The sequence below is a fragment of the Nerophis lumbriciformis genome, linkage group LG16 (genome assembly GCF_033978685.3).
Source record: "Nerophis lumbriciformis linkage group LG16, RoL_Nlum_v2.1, whole genome shotgun sequence".
Classification (NCBI taxonomy): Eukaryota; Metazoa; Chordata; class Actinopteri; order Syngnathiformes; family Syngnathidae; genus Nerophis; species Nerophis lumbriciformis.
In genome coordinates, this window is record NC_084563.2 from 38344763 (window position 1) to 38364669 (window position 19907).

General features: G+C 38.0%; 1 protein-coding gene across 7 annotated transcripts in view; it reads right to left on the reverse strand.

Annotated features, from left to right (window-relative positions):
- The window catches only part of LOC133617249 (sodium channel and clathrin linker 1-like), a 129876-nt gene that overhangs the window by 102920 nt on the left and 7049 nt on the right, over positions 1-19907 (reverse strand). For 3 of the 7 annotated variants that reach the window (XM_061977124.2, XM_072914927.1, XM_072914922.1), the window contains exons 3-7: positions 16861-16982; positions 11343-11391; positions 4336-4450; positions 2894-3016; positions 1741-1806 (exon numbers count right to left, since the gene is read on the reverse strand). In XM_061977124.2, coding sequence (XP_061833108.2) covers positions 1741-1806; positions 2894-3016; positions 4336-4450; positions 11343-11371 — 333 coding nt within the window. In that variant the 5' untranslated portion in view covers positions 11372-11391; positions 16861-16982. Of the gene's footprint in view, positions 1-1740; positions 1807-2893; positions 3017-4335; positions 4451-11342; positions 11392-14643; positions 14689-16860; positions 16983-17097; positions 17171-17912; positions 18136-19907 lie in introns of those variants that run through there. The other 4 variants (XM_072914926.1, XM_072914925.1, XM_072914924.1 and 1 more) reach the window with 4 other exon arrangements.

The window sequence follows — 19907 nt, forward strand, 5'->3', positions numbered from 1 at the left end:
AATGCATTGTGAGGGTGTGCTGGGAACGTCTTGCAGTCTCTCCTGTCAGGAGTTTCAATTCCCACTTCCGGTAGATATTTGAACATGTAACGGGGGAGGCGCTGGACATTGAGTCAGAGTGTACCATGTTCTGTGCCTGTATTGTCGAGGCGGCCGATTGGAGCTGTGGCCGCAAATGGTTGGAGCCTGTTGTGGCGGTAATCTCATAACCCGATGAGGGATGCTGAAGAAGGAGTCCTTTTGGCTCGTGGGACTCCGGAGGCAGTGGACAGGTGCCGACAGGCCAAGCGGTGTGCGGCTTCAGCGGTCGCGGAGGAAAAACTCGGACATGGAAAACGACTTCCGGCTGGCTTCAAAGCAATTCTGGACCACCATTCATAGTGTTCCAACTATCATAGGATCACACTCAGCCTTCCCGGTGAGGTTTATTCAGGTGTACTGGGGAGGCGACTAGGTTTATTCAGGTGTACTGGAGAGGAGACTCCGCCAGATTGTCGAACCTCGGATCCAGGAGGAGCAGTGTGGTTTGGTCGTGGAACTGTGGATCAGCTCTATAGTCTTGGTACGATCCTCAAGGGTGCATGGTTTGCCCAACCAGTCTACATGTGTTTTGTGGACTTAGAGAAGACATTTGACCATGTCCCTCGGGAGGTCCTGTGGGGAGTGCTCTGTGAGTATGGGGTATCGGACTGCCTGATTGTGGCAGTCCATTCCCTGTATGATCAGTGTTAGAGCTTGGCATTGCCGGCATTAAGTCGGGTTGGACTTTACCAGGGCTGCCCTTTGTCATCGGTTCTGTTCATAACTTTTATGGACAGAATTTCTAGGCGCAGTCAGGGCATTGGGGTAATCTGGTTTGGTGGCTGCAGGATTAGGTATTTTCTTTATGCAGTTGACGTGGTCCTGCTGGCTTAATCTGGTTAGGATCTTCAGCTCTCACCGGATCGGTTCGCAGCCGAGTGTGAAGTGACTGGAATGAGAATCAGCACCTCCAAATCAGAGTCTATGGTACTTGCCCGGAAGAGGGTGGAATGCCATCTCCGGGTGAGGGAGGAGACCTTGCCCCAAGTTGAGGAGTTAAGTGCCTCGGACTATTGTTCATGAGTGAGGGAAGAGTGAATCATGAGATCGGTGCGGATGCGGACACTGTATCGATCCGTCGTGGTAAAGAAGAAGCAGAGCCCAGAAGGCAAAGCTCTCAATTTACCAGTCCATCTACGTTCTTATCCTCACCTATGGTCATGAGCTTTGGGTTATGACCAAAAGGACAGGACCACGGGTACAAGCGGCTGAAATAAGTTTCCTCCAGTGGGTGGCGGGGCTCTCCCTTAGAGTTAGGGTGAGAAGCTCTGTCATTCAGGAGGAACTTAGAGTAAAGCTACTCCTTCATTTAGATTTAGATTTACATTTAAGATTATGTTTTGGATTTAACATATATTTTAACATAATATAAATAACATATTTTTACCAATTATATATAGATTTAACATTTAGATTTAGATTTAACAGAAATATTTAGATTTAACATTTGGATACAACATTTCGAGTCAACATTTAATTTAAACTTAAATGTGAGGAAAATGAGCTAAACGTGAGAAAAGTGAGTTAAATATGAGAAAAACGAGCTAAATGTGAGAAACATATCTGTTAAAAAAGTGGGACTGAATTTTTACCTTCGGCATCCAATACAATAAAGATGTACAAAATATACACTTTTGATCTGTGTTACACATGTCTTACCCATTGCATTTCCTGATTGGTCACTCTGAGTTTACGTGTCTGCTGTATAAAATCAAGGAGCTGATTCTGCAAAGAAAGGGAAACATCTTAGATTTTTTTCCTGCGTATATACATGATTAGTACAATAATGTTTTGCGATTACCGTATGTTCCGGACTATAAAGCGCACTTAAAATCCTTTTTTTTTCCTCAAAACTCGACAGCGCGCCTTATAACCCGGTGCACCTAATGTAAGGAATAAGTTTGGTTGAGCTTACCCACCTCGAAGCAATTTTATTTGGTACATGTTGTAATGATAAGTGTGACCAGTAGATGGCAGTCAAACATAAAAGATAAGTGTAGGCTGCACCGTTTGATGTGCTTCAACATACGAGTATTATGGTGTGCAAATAAGGTAAGACATATTATCTGGCGTTTTGTTTCGCAATATTATGCAAAAGCAGCTTTTCTTACCTTTTATTACCTGCTGATTTGTATTTGGCATCGGCATAAGTGAAAAATTGCGCACGTCCGCCTTTGTAGTCTGTGGCAACACTGTAGTCGATAAGCTTCTTCTTTTTCTCTATCTTCTTGTTATGGGACATTCATCCTCCGCTGTTGCCTTTTATAATATAAAGTAAAGTTCTTACTTATATCTATCAGTAAACTCGCCATGAAAGTGCTAAAACATACCGGTGTAGTGAGTTTACATTATTAACCCAAGGAACTTTACTTATTAGAGTTCCATAGTTTTGGCCTTGATGTTGTTTCCGGATGAGGAGATGCTGCTTTGTTATTGATTTAAGTAAAGTCTGAATGTCATTAAAACAGTTAGCTCCATCTTCTGACACTTCTTCCACCCCCGTCCTTGCACGCTACACCGCTACAACAAAGATGACGGGGAGAAGACGCTGCCGAAGGTGAGCCACGTAAATAAAACTGAAGCGACTGTTAGAAAGCGGCTTGAAGATGATCTGTAATTTAAAAAAAAAAAATAATAATATGACTCCTTTAATGCGCCCTATATATATAGTGCTCCTTATATATATGAAAAAAGATCAAAAATAGACAATTCATCTGAAGTGCGTCTTATAATCCGGTGCGCCCTATGGTCCGGAAAATACAGTACTCGTATGTGTTAACCTTGACAGACCGTTACAGAGAGAACACTAAACCTTGAACTGCTGCATCATGGCGTCTGGGTGGTGTCCATCAGTGAAAACCTTGTGGTAGAGCTCCTGGAGTTGGTCCTCATCTTGTGGTGCTGTGGGCCACATCTCCATGGCCCGCAAGCGCTCCTGTTGAAGTAACAAGTACAGAGTTAACACTTAATGTACAGGCAAAGCTGACTATAACAACCACTCAAGGGAAGCAGCAGATGGGCAGCCATTAGGATTTTGCGGCCATCTTGATTCTTTGGCCAGTACATTTACATTTGGTCTATCTAGGGGTGCCCGAGCTTTTAGTTTCCAAGCAGGGCCACCTTAACCTGATAACAAATGTCTGACATTTTTTTGTAATGTCAGACACTTTTAATGTGATTAAAGCAACCTAATTAATGATATTTCAGAGCAGAATTTATTCTATAGTGATATTTAAGCTTGTCACTCATAACCCTGTCCGTTTAAATGAATTGAAATCTGTCATGATCTCACATGATGATAGTTAATAGTTTATTTTATTATTTCCTGTCCAGCGCTCTTATTTTTCATTCCACTTCCTGTTTGCCTCCCTTGCCCCGGTCTGAGCCTGTCACCTGTCCATGATTGTCAATCAGGATGCTTCGGATCATTTGCTTTACACTTCGATAGGATAGGATTTGTTTTTATAGTACATTGCTGTATATTGAAAAATGGTAATAAAGTGTTTTTTACTGAAAAAAAAAAATTGGCGTAAAGTCTATTATTATTTTCTGAGTGTATAATTTGATGGATAACCTGCTTGAAATCTTCAATCAAGCATATATTTAATTATTGTATTTTATTTTGACATAAAAATGTTTGGACTATATGATAAAATAATGTTTTGTTACATCACTAGAGTTAGCTACAGTAGGGAAGGGATTCATATTGACCCATTCCTGTGTGGATCTCGTGCGAGAGGAAGAGAGGGCGATATTCATTTTGCAATGCAGTCTGCAGAAAATGGTGGAAAGTGCCACACTACATATGAATAGCAAATGACAATGTGGTCAGAGTTGGAATAGCCACAAAACACGCTTCAGGATATTTAATATTCTACTAGTGTAATTTTGCCTCATCCTTCACTGTAAGCGTGAGTGAATAATGCGTGAAATGCACGCCCTGATAAGTACGAAAGAGAAAGAGATGGTACAGTATTATCCTCTCACCGATGCTATCCAGTGAGTCACACTCAAGATTCTCACATGAGGCCATTAGTTAAAAATATAGTGGTACCTCCCGTACCATTTGGTGGCTAAGTGGATTGTGTTCCCCTCAATTGGTCACGTTTCATGTGTCAGGTAAACCGCGATGAAGGGGGCCATCCCCTTCCTACTGTACTCTGAGATTTTCATTGTCGCTCACAGGTCGTTTTTTTTTTTTCCAAACGATGAGGTCACAAGCCGATATATTTCATGAAAAAAAATAGTACACACCTGTTTGAAGAGCTCCACTTGTGTTTCGTAGTTTTTAATGAGCGCCTCCTCAGCCGCTGACCCATGCTCCTCTTCTGACGTTTGGAGCTCATTCGGGCGCATCTCTGGATGTATACTGTTGTGTTGGATTGAGAACAAGCACAAGTGTTAGAAATGGCTATGAAACTAAAAGGGGTAGGATTAAACCAACCGCTGTCCATCCCTTCCGGGTGCCCGTCTTGGTTGGGGCCTGTTGGGCCTAGTCCCTGCGTCTATTGTGGTAGCTTGGTGCTGCAAGGTATTCCGAGGTGCTGCGAGTCGGCCAGTTGCTGGGGTAGTGACCTTGTTTGTCAGCATGTCTGTGATCTTCTTTTAATTCTTTTTTTTTTAAATTAATTAATTAATTAATTTATTTATTTATTTATTTTTTAATATATTTTATTAATATTATTTTTTTAATTTTCCCCTCCCTCAGGGGGGGGGCTCGGCGGGGCGGTTGCTGGTTGTTCCATCTCCATCGTTGGGGTCCCTGCGGGTGGGGTGGGTGGTTCCCGTGGCCCTGTGCCTGGGGGGTCCTGCGGCGGCCGGTTTGGGTGGGGTGGCCGGGGGCTGGCCTCGCCGCGCTCTCCGGGGGTGGGGGGTGGGCTCGTGGGGGCCCGGTTGCCGGTGGGGCGGGGGCGGTCTTCCCGTCCGGTTGCGGGGAGTCTCTGGGTCCCTCGGGCGGGGCGTCTCGCCTTTCTGCACGTGTGGGGTGTGGTCTCTCGCTGGCTTGGGGTCTGGCTGTCCCCTGCTTTTCTCGTGCCCTGTCCTCTGCCGGGTGCGTCTGTCTGCGGCCTGCTGCTGGCCCTTGTGGGCGGTACGGTGGGTCGGGCTCTGGGGTTCCTGTCGCTGGCCGGCTTGGCTGCGTGGGGGCGGTGGTCCCTGGTTCCCTGGGCACCACGCCTCCTGTTTGTGGGTTGGGCTCTCGGGGGTGATGGGGCCGTGCTCTGGCTCCCACGCACTCTGGGAGTCGAATGTATTGTACATGCAAATTCACATATGCTCACATACGTACATAGGTACCTACGCTCCCACATACATACACAAATACAGTACATATTTACCTACCTAATGTTCGTACATCCACACGCACATTCAATATACAAACATACATATACACATTCTGTACATATACATTCATTGTACAAACACATATACACATTCTGTACATATACAAGTACATATGCATACTTACACTCATGCACATAATCACGTTTCATCAAACATATATTAACGTTGTTGCCCTAGGGTAAACTGGGTGTAACACATGGCACACTGACAAAGCTTAACCTATTGTGACTATAACAATCTACAAGGTTAATGTAGGTTGCTTCTCTTTCTCCCCCTCCATTTTTCTGCATTCTTTCGTATCTCAAGTTATCATTACGTATATGTATTGTTGCATTTAAACAACTGTATTGTTGATAATAAAGGTAAATTATTGGTATTGTTCATTATCAATAGCGCTATTTCTATTGGTATTTGTATTGATCCATTTGTAGTGTAATAATGCTCATTGTTATTTCTGTATTATTTTTTATTTTTCGCTAACTGCTTATTTGCTGTTACTTTTACCATCATATTTGTACATGTCATATTTGCTGATGTTGCTCTATTGTTGTTGTTGTTGTTGTTGTTGTTTGCTGTTGTTGTTTTTGTCTCTCTGTCTAATCCCCCTCTTGTCCCCACAATTTCCCCCTCTGTCTTCTTTTTTTTTCTCTTTCTATCCCCTCCTGCTCCGGCCCGGCTGCACTAAATGATAATATAAATACATTTAATAAAGTCAAATACAAATAAGGCAACAAGAGAAGTATCCTACACTTCTCTTTTGTAAAGTAAATCTGAACAGCCGACATGGGCATCTACATCAACTATATGATTTGCCTGAGAAGCTGGACAGGACATAAAAAAAAATAAAAATAAAAATAAAATAAAAATAAAAAAAAAACCAATTCTGCTTCTTCCTACTTCTTTTCGGACATATTGTAATGAGAAACTGGAAATATGTGTGTACTAAATTGTAACTGAATGCATGTTTGGAATAAAGTAAGACTATAACAATCATGTAAAATTGCAGTAAATTACCTGCATACAATATTTAAATGTATGCATAAATTACATTTGACAAAAAAAAATTTTTTATTAGCAGAACATCATAGAGGAAAACATTTTTAAGTGTTTAAATTAAATGTATTTCTTTTTCATGTTACTTTATTTAACCAGATAAAAAAAACTCATTGATTTAAAATCTCTTTTTTAAGGGTATATAAGAGTATGTCATTTATTTGTTCAAAACTTGCCAACAGTTTTAGCGAAGGGTGCATTTTAAAGTGAAATTTACCACCAAATTTAACACTCATCACTGACTGTATAGCAACTAGGGCTGGGCGATATATCGATATACTCGATATATCACGGGTTTGTCCGTGCGATATAGAAAATTACTAAATCGTGATATTCGAGTATACGTTCTCACGCAGTTGCTTTTAGCTGCGGGCATTACACTACAGGCGTTTCTCACTCTTTCTTGTCTCTCCTTCTCACAGAGAGATAAAACAAGAGAAACCTTCTTACACACGTCACATACGTATACGCCCTCGCGGAGCAGAGAGGTAGCGGCATGGGTAACGTTAGCTTTGGTGCGAGTGGTAATACGAGAGAAAGAAGGTACAAATCTGGTAACAAATGAAGGAAGAGTTAATTCCCAAGAAAAAACAGCACGGGGTCCATCGTCTGGCGGTGGTTTGGCTTCAAGTGGGAATATGTCGAACAGACAACCATAATTTGTCAAGTGTGGGGCAAAGGCGTTGCTACAAAAAGTAGCATTACTGCTAATATGTAGCATTATTTGAAAAGTCACCCGCTAGAGAATGAAGAGTGTTTGAAACTCCGCATGTCAACATCTCTGTTCGGTGCCACACCAACAAAATGCCGAGGCAACCATTTCCACATCAACACCGTATGAAAAAAATAGCCAACAACAGAAGGAGATAATGTCCGACTCCGCAGGAACCTACCACATAGCGAAGGACATACACTATTTGATTTCGTATTATGCAGCTCATTTTTATTTGACTGTTATTGAAATATCTTGTGTGACATCCTGCACAAAAGTGCACTTTATTTGTTTTAAACTATTGTTGCGGTGTTCTGTACAAAAGGTGCACTTTAATTTAGTGTTGTTTTGATGTCATCTTAGTGACATCATGCACAAAAGTGCGCTAATAGCTTGTTTTAAAATGTCTCTGACAATCTTGCACTTTGTGTTTTGGAAATGACATGAATGTGTGTGCCACTGCTTAATAACTGTTTAATACAGTTTTGGTCAATTTACTTAGTTGTGATTTCCCTCTCTGCATGAAAGTTTAAAATGAGCATATATTAATGCAGTATGAAAGAATATTTTAATGTAGACACATAGAATCATCATGCTGGTGTGATTATATGCATCAAGTGTTCATTCAAGGCTAAGGCAAAATATTGAGATATATATCGTGTATCGTGACATGGCCTAAAAATATCGAGATATTAAAAAAAGGCCATATCGCCCAGCCCTAACAACAACACACATCTTTCAGATAACCATTGGCGGTTAAGGTGACGAAGCATGTACGGCCACACAAATTGTGTGATTAATCTGCCATTATATTTGATTAATGTGGTCGTTTTTTGTGATAAGTTGCATGTTTTATTAAACGTGTTAATCGACAGCCACACTTATTACAGAACAATGCTGCATCAATCAGTGTCATGGGACAATATACAATTAACTATGAGTAGATGGTCCATTTTCTTTTTCTTATATATATATATATATGGCAGATTTTAAAACAAACAAAAACGGATTGATTTTCATAAAAATATTGCCATAAAATTCGGGTTTTGTGCTGTTTTCCTTTTATGGATTTTATTTTTCCAGAAGAACACAAAAATCCAATTTATGTTCATCAAAAATGCGCGGTTATCTGTGTGATGGCAAATTGAACCGGAAGAGTATTTTAGCTTTTCCTTAACGTTTAGCATGTTGTTAGCATAACGGTAACATCTTTGTTCAGCAGGAGTCCTATTGTCGTTTTAAAAATGTGCCATTAAGCTGTCCAACTTTTTGTTTCAAAAATTAAAAAAGAAAAAACTGCCCGAAATTTGTTTTTTGATTTTCATTTAAGAATTCGAAATAGAATGAACGAAAGGTACACGGACTCTATTCAATGAGACTTTTTTTAAACGACAATAGGACTTCTGCTGAACAATAATGTTACGACAGAGGTGGGTAGAGTAGCCAGAAATTGTACTCAAGTAAGAGTACTGTTACTTTAGAGATTTATTACTCAAGTAAAAGTAAGAAGTAGTCACCCAAATATAGTCACCCAAGTATGTTGTGAAAAAACTACTCAAGTACAGAGTAACTGATGAGTCACCTGTTCGTTTAATCATGACGGCAACAAATAATGCAGAAAAACATAAATATAGCAATGAGCAAATTCAGAGCCAGGAATATCTCTTAAGCAACTAAAACAATAATATATATTAAATAACATACATTAACATAAAAAAATTAAGGCAAATTGAGCTACAATAACTTAACAGCACCATAGCCTCAGTAGGCAGAGATTACAAAGGAAAATAACAAGTTAGCCTTTACGCAAACCATAAACTGATAGGTGTGGGCTGCACCTGAGAACACACTGTGCACTTCTGATTGGTGTTTGTATGCATGCGTGAGTGTGTGCGTGTGTGTGTGTGTGTATCTTTGTCTGTCTATGAGGCTGCAGTGCGTTAATAAATGTCCCCACACGATGTACATTTGACAGTGATTCATCGCAAGGAAGCTAACATCAGCCTACGGTGACAGCCAAAATATCTACTAACGTTACTTACCGTACTTCCTCAAATTTGACGTTGAGTTCATGTAAGACAGGGGTGCCCACACTTTTTCAGCAGGCAAACTACTTTTTAAATGACCAAGTCGAGGGGATCTACCTCATATATACATATACATACACACACATATTATATATATATATATATATATATATATATATATATATATATATATATATATATATATATATATATATATATATAGAGATACAGTATATATATATATATATATATATACTGTATCTCTATATATATATATATATATATATATATATATATATACCTTTAACATGTGAACAAAAACGGCAAAATAAAGAAATATAAATTATATACTGTATATATAAATGTATGTATATATATATATGTATAAAATTACATATATATATATATGTATGTAGATATACATATATATACAGTATATAATTCATATTTCTTTATTTAATATAATTAAATAAATAATTAAATCATTTAATATAATTTATATTTCTTTATTTTGCCGTTTTTGTTCACATGTTAAAGGTATTTTAATGAATATACATGCATGTTTAACAAATAGATTCCTTTGTTTCAGGAAGACAAGAATATAAATTGGTGTATTACCAGATTCTGATGACTTGCATTGATTGGAATCAGACAGTGAAGTGAAGTGAAGTGAATTATATTTATATAGCGCTTTTCTCTGGTGACTCAAAGCGCTTTACATAGTGAAACCCAATATCTAAGTTACATTTAAACCAGTGTGGGTGGCACTGGGAGCAGGTGGGTAAAGTGTCTTGCCCAAGGACACAACGGCAGTGACTAGGATAGCGGAAGCGGGGATCGAACCTGGAACCCTCAAGTTGCTGGCACGGCCGCTCTACCAACCGAGCTATACCGCCCCAGTAGTGCTGATAACGTCCACGTTTTCAAATGGAGAAAAAAAGTTCCTCCTTTCTGTCTAATACCACATGAAAGTGGTTGGTTTTTGGCATCTTATTTGTCCAGCTTCCATATTCCTTTTTATACACTTTACAAGAAATACATTGGCGGCAAACTCCGTAGCTTGCTAGCTTGTTTGCGCTGGCTTTCGGAGAGTCTTATTTTGTTAGCGCAGGCGCGATGGAGCGGCACTTTTATTGTGAAGACAGGAACTGTGCGGTCAGTCTTTAGGCTTTTGACGTGAAGTACGGTTTGAAATAAAAAATATTATTTTTTCCTTCACATTTTTGATTGATTGATTGAAACTTTTATTAGTAGATTGCACAGTACAGTACATATTCTGTACAATTGACCACTAAATGGTAACACCCCAGTAAGTTTTTCAACTTGTTTAAGTATGACGTGTGACGGTCATGTGACCGCCTGGCTGTTTGATTGATGAAACGGAATCAAACGTCACCAGTGACTGCATCTGATTGAATGAAACGCAGACATACATAGATCCTATTTTGAAAGTCTGTCTGACAAACCAAAACAAACAAAGCGTGCATTAACAGATCGATAAAAATTAGTAGCCAGTAGAATGTAGATAAATGGAGTGGAGTAAAAGTAGCGTTCCTTCTCTATAAATATACTCAAGTAAAAGTATGTTGCATTAAAACTACTCTTAGAAGTACAATTTATCCCAAAAGTTACTCAAGTAGATGTAACGGAGTAAATGTCGCGCGTTACTACCCACCTCTGTGTTACAGTGATGCTAAAAACATGCTATACGCGAAGGAAAAGCTAAAATGGTTCAGTTTGTCATCACACGGCACCACCCGCGATCCCAAAAGGGACAAGCGGTAGAAAATGGATGGAAGAATGGACAGATAACCACGCATTGAACATAGATTAGATTTTTGTGTTTATCTAGAAAAATAAAAATCCATAAAAAGGAAAACAGCACAAAATCCAATTTTATGGCAATATTTTAATGAAAATCAACCCTTTTTTTTTCTCAAATCTGCCATATATAATAAAAATCAAAAAACAGCCCTAATTTAATTTTTCCATTTGCGTTTCAGAATTGGAACTAGAATGAACGGAAGGTACACGGACCATAGATAATTAAGATTTAAAAATATGTTTTATGAACATTTTTGGTCGTGTCAGCATCATTTAACACAAGTAGAGCTTGTGTACTTTACCTTTCATTTTCATCCAGATCAATTTCCATCTTGACTGTGACGCCTTTGGCTGGAAAAACAGATGCTAATTAAATGATGTACATTTCAAACACAGTACTCTCGTAAACAACTGTCTTTATTTTCATTTTTTTAAGCAGTCATATAAATACATGTATTGTTCATGTAGCTTTTGCTGGTTCCATTTTCACTTTTTGGACTGTGATATAAACGCCTGTGAACATAACGTAAGCGTAAAGAAACATTGCAGAAATTACTCTGATCTCCCATTGCAGACGTTTCCTAAAAGTTTCAAGAAAATCAATCCAAAACTTTTTGATTTGCGTTGCTAGATAGCTGACAAGCTGTTAACTGACAAACAGACATACCCTGTCTTACAACATGTCTTATATCAGGGAATCTCAAATTGTGGCACACCGAACACTAGTGGTACGCCAAAGAATCCCTTAATTAAATATTGTATGTGCAATTAATTTTATTTCATTTATTATTTAAGTAGTGTTTTGTTTTCCTACATCTAAACACAGTATTACTGTTCAAACTGTGTGTAATGTTAAACTGCCAAAAAAATATTGAGTATTCTTGCTAAACAAAACTTCAGCCTTGTTTTTAATTCACTTTAAATACTTAGGCCTACTACTAAGTATTACTGTATTTTAATGTTGGTCATTATGGTAGTACTTGGAGAGCCAAGACTATTCTAAGGTGGTACTTGATGAAAAAAGTTTGAGAACCAAAAACCAAAACCAAGAAACCAAAACCAATGAAGTTGGCACATTGTGTAAATCGTAAATACAAACAGCGAAACCGGTGGCGTTTCTGGGTGTTGTTGATAAATGACTTTCGCTTCGCATAGTAGAGTTTTAACTTGCACTTACAGATGTAGCGATGAACTGCAGCTACTGACAGTAGTTTTCTGAAGTGTTCCTGAGCCCATGTGGTGATATCCTTTACACACTGATGTCGCTTTTTGATGCAGTACTGCCTGACGGATCGAAGGTCACAGGCACTGCAGCTTACGTGCAGTGATTTCTCCAGATTATCTGAACCTTTTGATGATATTACGGATCGTAGATGGTGAAATCCCTAAATTCCTTGCAATAGCTCGTTGAGAAATCCATCCATCCATTTTCTACCGCTCGCCCCGTTCGGGGTCGCTGGAGCCTATCTCAGCTGCACAAGGGCGGAAGGCGGTGTACACCCTGGACAAGTCGCCACCTCATCGCAGGGCCAACACAGATAGACAGACAACATTCACACTCAAATTCACACACTAGGGCCAATTTAGTGTTGCCAATCAACCTATCCCCAGGTGCATGTCTTTGGAGGTGGGAGGAAGCCGGAGTACCCGGAGGGAACCCACGCAGTCACGGGGAGAACATGCAAACTCCACACAGAAAGATCCCGAGCCCAGGATTGAACCCAGGACCTTCACATTGTGAGGCACACGAAATGTTGTTTTTAAACTGTTGGCAAATTTGCTCACGCATCCTTGTTTGTGAATGACTGAGCATTTCATGGAAGATGCTTTTATACCCAATCATGGCACCCACCTGTTCCCAATTAGCCTGATCACCTGTGGGACTTTCCAAATAAGTGTATGATGAGCATTCCTTAGCTTTCTCAGTCTTTTTTGCCACTTGTGCCAGCTTTTTAGAAACATGTTGCAGGCATCAAATTCCAAATGAGCTAATATTTGCAAAAAATAACAAAGTTTTCCAGTTCGAACGTTAAATATCTTGTCTTTGCAGTCTATTCAATTGAATATAAGTTGAAAAGGATATGCAAATCATTGTATTCAGTTTTTATTTAGGATTTACACAACGTGCCAACTTCACTGGTTTTGGGTTTTGTATAAGCTGGTCAAAACAAGAAAATAATTTTTAACCCAACAGTTGGTTTATGAATCAACCAACATTGAGTTAGCATAACTCAACTTTTGGGTTAAATAATTCAACCCAATAGTTTGGTTGGGAATAACCCAACATTAAGTTATCATAACTCAACTTTTTGGTTAAATAATTCAACCCAATAGTTTGGCTGGGAATAACCCAACATTAAGTTATCATAACTCAACTTTTTGGTTGAATAATTCAACGCAAAAGTTGGGTTGAAAAAATGTGTGAGGATCAGATAAAAAGTGTCAATTTTGATTGGCTGTAAGTTTGCGTTGTTTTTTTCAACAAGGCAATAAGTTCCCAATAAATTGGATGTGGACATAAACTCCTCTAAGACCCTTGCTATCACATGCGGTGTTCCTCAAGGATATACTTTAGGCCCTGTTCATGTTTTTTCGCTACTTGCATGGAATGAACATTCACAGAACAGCCTCAAGTTTCCAATTGATACTCTTTTTTTAAATACATTTTAGATATTAATGAATGCACTTTTTTAGAGTATATTTTAATGGAGTAAAAATAATTTTGATCAGTAGTTGGGAAGGAGTAGGACAAACCAGCAGTAAAATTCCTAATTTTTAACCAGCTATTGGATCAAGGAGCGCTAAATTGCGCAACCCAATAGTTGGGTTGGGAATAGCCCAACATTGTAGTGAGCATAACTTAGCTTTTGTGTTAAATAAATTAAACCCAACAGTTGGTTTATGAATCAACCAACATTGGGTTAGCATAACTCAACTTTTGGGTTAAATAATTCAACCCAATAGTTTGGTTGAGAATAACCCAACATTAAGTTATCATAACTCAACTTTTTTGGTTGGTCTTTGATGAGTTTCAGGTAGTTTGTGAGGATCAGATATAAAGTGTCAATTTTGATTGGCTGTAAGTTTGCGTTGTTTTTTCAACAAGGCAATAAGTTCCCAATAAATTGGATGTGGACATAAACTCCTCTAAGACCCTTGCTATCACATGCGGTGTTCCTCAAAGATATACTTTAGGCCGCGTTCATTTTTTTTCGCTACTTGCATGCAATGAACATTCACAGAACAGCCTCGAGTTTCCTTTATTTTTAAATACATTTTAGATATTAAATGATTTAATGAATGCACTTTTTACAGTGTAGCGAGGACAAAAATATTTAAACTACAATCCTTGATTCCATTACCTTGGCATCATTTTCAACTCTGAGCTCAGTTTCATTCCACATGTTAAAAAGATAACAAAAATTAGTTTTGAGTTTGCTAGTATTTCATCCTGATGGAGACAAGAACAGCCCATAATAGAGCAGTTTGAAAATCAACGCATTGTGTGTTTCAGGATGGGTTTAAAGGTCGGTCTTACAGTTTGTAAATGTTTTAATGGTCCTGGGACTTCTTATTTTTCAGATTTGCTTTTACCCTACCTACCCTCACGGGCTCAGAAGTACTCCAGCACTCGTCTCCTTTTTATTCCTAAAGTCAAGACACAAAATAATGGGGTGTCATCTTTGCAGTATTATAGCCCCCGTCTATTTAAGAGCAGGCTTAAAACTAGGGGTGTCCCACTCCGATATTGATATCTGGCCGATATCAGCAAAAAAAAACAATTACCAGCTTGGATCTAAAATGTCCGATACAAGCAGTCCTGTAGTCGCTGGACAGCTAGTTAACATCTAAATGTCCTCCAAGCACACAAGGTTGCTCTTTTCTTGTACTTTAGTCAAGTCATTTACTGAAGGTAAACATGGTAGGCCATTGGCTACTAGGAGTTAGCAGCTACGCAACAGCTAAGCACACAATAGGCACATAAGCTGGACATGCGTAATAAGTGTCCTTAATTTAACAATATGTCAGTCTAAAACACATTTGTCAAAAAAAAAACAAGCATTAAACAAATATCGTTACATATAAGCACACATACAAAGTCTTCAAGACGGACGCACATTAGAAAGTATCCAGAACAAATATGTCTTAATCTTAACTTTATGAATTTCTGTGGCAACTAGGTGTCGCCAAAAAGCAATTATCGCTCCACTTCAACCTAAAGACAATATAGATCCATTCCAGACGGTTAATAATAAATAGGTTAGTGTTTTTCATAGCTACTATTGTTTTCTGACTAATTTTACTTGATGAAACCTTTTCTAACATTCTACACTACAAAATAATACAGTAATGTATGATTCATGCTGATATCATATTGAATCAATATCAGTACTGGCCAATACTCAATGCTCCAACATTGGTATTTGATCAAAAGTGAAAAAGTTGTATCAGGACACCCGTAATTAAAAATCAGCAACACACTAAAAATGCGGGGTTATTTTGATAACCTTATTTATGAGTTGCTAGTGTTGGGTTAACTTTTGGAGTTATTTGTATGACGAGCAACCCATTTTTTGGGTTATAAGGGTATTATTTTAACTCAATATCTGGGTTTTCAGAATGATTCACCATTTTTGGGGTGTTTTTCAATGAGCAACGTATTTTTGGGTTGAGGCTTTTTTTTTAAAATAAAAAATAACTTTTTCTTGAAGGGGATTTTATTATGGATTCATCTCATTAACATTATTTACAATCACACATCTTATATCCATGAAAATATTTGAGCATGCTGTATAGAACTACTATGACCATGTACGGCAATTCCTGTAAAAAAAAAAGTCACTCATATCTTGATTTTGAGTATATTTTAATGGAGTAAAAATCATTTTGATCAGTAGTTGGGAAGGAGGAGGACAAACCAGCAGTAAAATGGCTAATTTTTAACCAACTATTGGATCAAGGAGCGCTAAAATGCGCAACCCAATAGTTGGGTTGGGAATAACCCAACTTAGTAGTGAGCATAACTCAGCTTTTGTGTTAAATAAATTCAACCCAACAGTTGGGTTATGAATCAACCAACATTGAGTTAGCATAACTCACATTTTGGGTTAAATAATTCAACCCAATAGTTTGGTTGGGAATAATCCAACATTAAGTTATCATAACTCAACCTTTTGGTTGAATAATTAAACGCAAAAGTTGGGTTGAAAAAATTAACCCAAAATGTTGAGTTAAAATAACTCAAATAAAGGGTTCGTCCTTTTCTGAACCAGCAGTTGGGTTAAAATTGGGTTATTTTTTAACCCAGCATTTTTTTTGTGTGTATTTAATCTCTAGCTTTTATTTATTAATTCATTCTATTGGAGTTGTTTTGAACTGTATGCATTATAACTGGATGCTATTATTGTATTGTTATTGCTACACTGTCATTATTGATTTATGTATTGTTAAAATGTTCACATACAAGTTTTATTCTGATTAAAATCATGATTAAAAAATTAAAGGCCAAATGACAAAATCATTCAATGATCCTGACAATATCAGGCTCTCCAATTCGTTAGTATCGATTTGATATCCAAATTTGCGGCATCGCCCGCATACAGACATTTTAAATAATAAACATCAAATTAACAATTTAAATGTAATTGTACACATTACAAAAATATCAAATTAATTTGAGTAGATGGTAATTTTAATAGTCAATATTACTGCTAAACCTGAATGTGTCAGCCACATTTTGTGTTTGTCATAATTATGTGAAGTTATTTTACGAGTCATATGAATGAATGAAGGATGAATGAGTATTATTATCATGCACACCTTGTATCAGAGACACAGCAAGCAGCAAATGAAAGTTCTTCCTTTTCGACTTGATGCAAATGAAGTATTGGCATGCAAGTAACTTCTCTGCAACATACTTTCAAACTTCATGGTCACATTCTCTGCAAATAGAAAGCACAAAAACAAAAACTCATAAGCAACAAACAAAGTCCAGTAAGATTCAAAATCCCGCACATTAGAGCTACTTTTTTTTTTTATGTATACAATAATTACTACCTTTCCTGTCGCCGATTTCACGTCCACAACTACTTAAACCCATGCATGACAAACAAGTCTATAAATATTTTCCAACATAAGAATGAGTTTGAATGCATTAAACCTGCGTAATGACGTCACCACTCACAATTTATCATAGCCTTAATGACGTCAGGTTGTCTTATCGTTTAGAGCCAAGAACGTAAACATGAATGAACATGTCAATTCATGCCATCTCAGTGTGGGCGATGCAAATATCAATGTTTTTTTTATATAAGAAAACTTTTTTGTTTATAATCATGATCAACAAATAAATTATCGTGACGAGATTCAAGTTGATACGGTCAAGATTGTCCTCCCTGTACAGTATTTACTTGATATTGGATCGGTAGGTAAATGTGCCCAATTCGCTAATTTTGTCCACAAGATGACGCTGTTGACCAATTATAAGAGCAGGCGTTTGATTTGAATAAGCGGACAAAAAGTGTAGAGCAGAGGTTTGTTTGGGTGTAGTAGGTTATTATCACCACTGTATTGTTGAAAGTGCTCAAACAGTATTTTTTACAAACATTGAAGTGTTTCAACCAAACTTTTAAAAATGACATACAAAGCATAAAATAAAAAGACAATATACTGTAGCGGGGCACTATTTTTTCTCATCACCAGATTGGTGGATAGGTCGGATGTGACCAGTTATAGGGAACACACTTCCGGGAAAAGTTGTTGTTCTGGAAATAAGTCTTTATATTAAACTCACCAGCCCGCTGTTGTGGAAAAAAGTCTGATATTAAAACACCAGCCCGCTGTTGTTGAAAAAAATCTGATATAAAACTCACCCCCGCTGTTTCGGCCACACGCTCGCCGAAGTCGAGCGTGCAAGGGCAACATTGTCTGTACTCATGGATACTGTGCGGATTAGCCGCTATGGGCGTCCTATTAAGACGACCTAAAAACACCTTTCTGTGTTTTTTAGTTTGTTCTTCTCTCTTTGAAATGTGTTTTGTGTTAGTGCCAAATCTGGTTTAGTGGGGCACTAATTGTTCTCATCACCAGATTGGGTATTGGTGCATAGGTCGGATGTGACTAGTTATAGGGAACACACTTCCGGGAAAAGTTTTTTGATCTTTAATTTTTTTTGTATTTAAAAAAAAAAAATTATTGAACAACAAACATACATTTATAATGCACACAAAAGTCAAGGCACTTTCAACATCAGCGAAACATGTCAAAGAAAGAAAACAAGAGCAAATACGGATAGAGTATTAAATAATAATAAATAATACATTATTATTTATTATTATTTAATACTCTATCTGTATTTGCTTTTGTTTTTGGATGTCCGATAATGGCTTTTGCCCGATATCCAGAGGTGTGGACTCGAGTCACATGACTTGGACTCGAGTCAGACTCGAGTCATGAATTTGATGACTTTAGACTCGACTTGACAAAATGTAAAAAGACTTGCAACTCTACTTAGACTTTAACATCAATGACTTGTGACTTCACTTGGACTTGAGCCTTTTGAATTGACATGACTTGACATGACTTGCTACTTTCCCCAAAACCCAAAGATGAAAAAGTTATTCGGGAGCGCTCCGTATTTTTCATTGTGTACTTGTCTATCAGCGTTGCGTGTGTCAGCTGGTGTGGTCTCAGTACAACAGCCAATCAAATTAGATCTACTTTGTTTTCATCACACAGCATTCATCCAATCAAATTGCAGGACAACCAACGAAGAAGACATGTCCAAACCACACGCCAGTGAACAAAAAATGATACCTAAAATAATTTTGTTTGGGTATAAAAATTACGAGGTGGTCAACACAAAACGGTTTGCAGTATGCAACACATGCGGTTCGAAAATTACTGATGGAGAGGCAACAACTTCCAACTTCGTCCGGCATTTGAAGTTGCACAAAGAACGGTAAGTTTTGAATGTAAGATAACGTTTATTGGCTAAGTAACGTGACTTTTATTTGCTGTGTAGTTAAATCAGTGAGGCTGTAAACTCACTGCTAACGTTATAACGTTATTGCAAACACGGGAATCTGTTGCAGTTCACTACCTTATTCATACTTTTTGTTCAGTGATTTTTTTTAAGCAGCTGGGTTACGTTAGTCAATACATCACACGTAACGTTAGACGGCGGTCAGCAGCACCGCGTATTTTAGCCACCTAAAAAAAGACAAAAATAGTCAAATAAAGGTCAGTTAAAATGTATACTATATTATGAATATGTGTACCGTTGTAGCTAGCTTTCTGACATACTGTTGGTTGTTTACCTCAGTGGTCCCCAACCACCGGGCCACGGCCCGGTACTGGTCCGTGGATCGATTGGTATCGGGCCGCACAAGAAATAATTTTTTTCTTTTTTCTTTTTTTAATTAAATCAACATAAAAAAACACAAGATACACTCACAAGTAGTGCACCAACCCAAAACAACTCTCTCCCCCCTTTTGTTCTGGGCATTGAACATGAAGACTCTTCCTTCACTGTTCCGAGTGGCCATGAGAGTCTTGGCAGTGCCTGCCTCCAGTGCTCCAGTGGAGCGAGTTTTCAGCCATGGTGGCATCATACTACGCCCCCATCGTGCACAAATGACTGACAGACTCTTGGCTAATTTGGTCTTTTGCAAATGCAATGCAGCATAGGGCCCTGACATATAAAAAGTACAACTTTTTTGTTATGTTCACGTATATGTCATGTTTTTTCAATGTTAACACTTTTGTACAAATAAGTACATTTGCACTTTATTTTTCAATGTGTTTGTTCTGTAAAGGAATGAGTTAATGTTTAAAATGACTGGTTAATAGTGCTATTATAAAGTGCA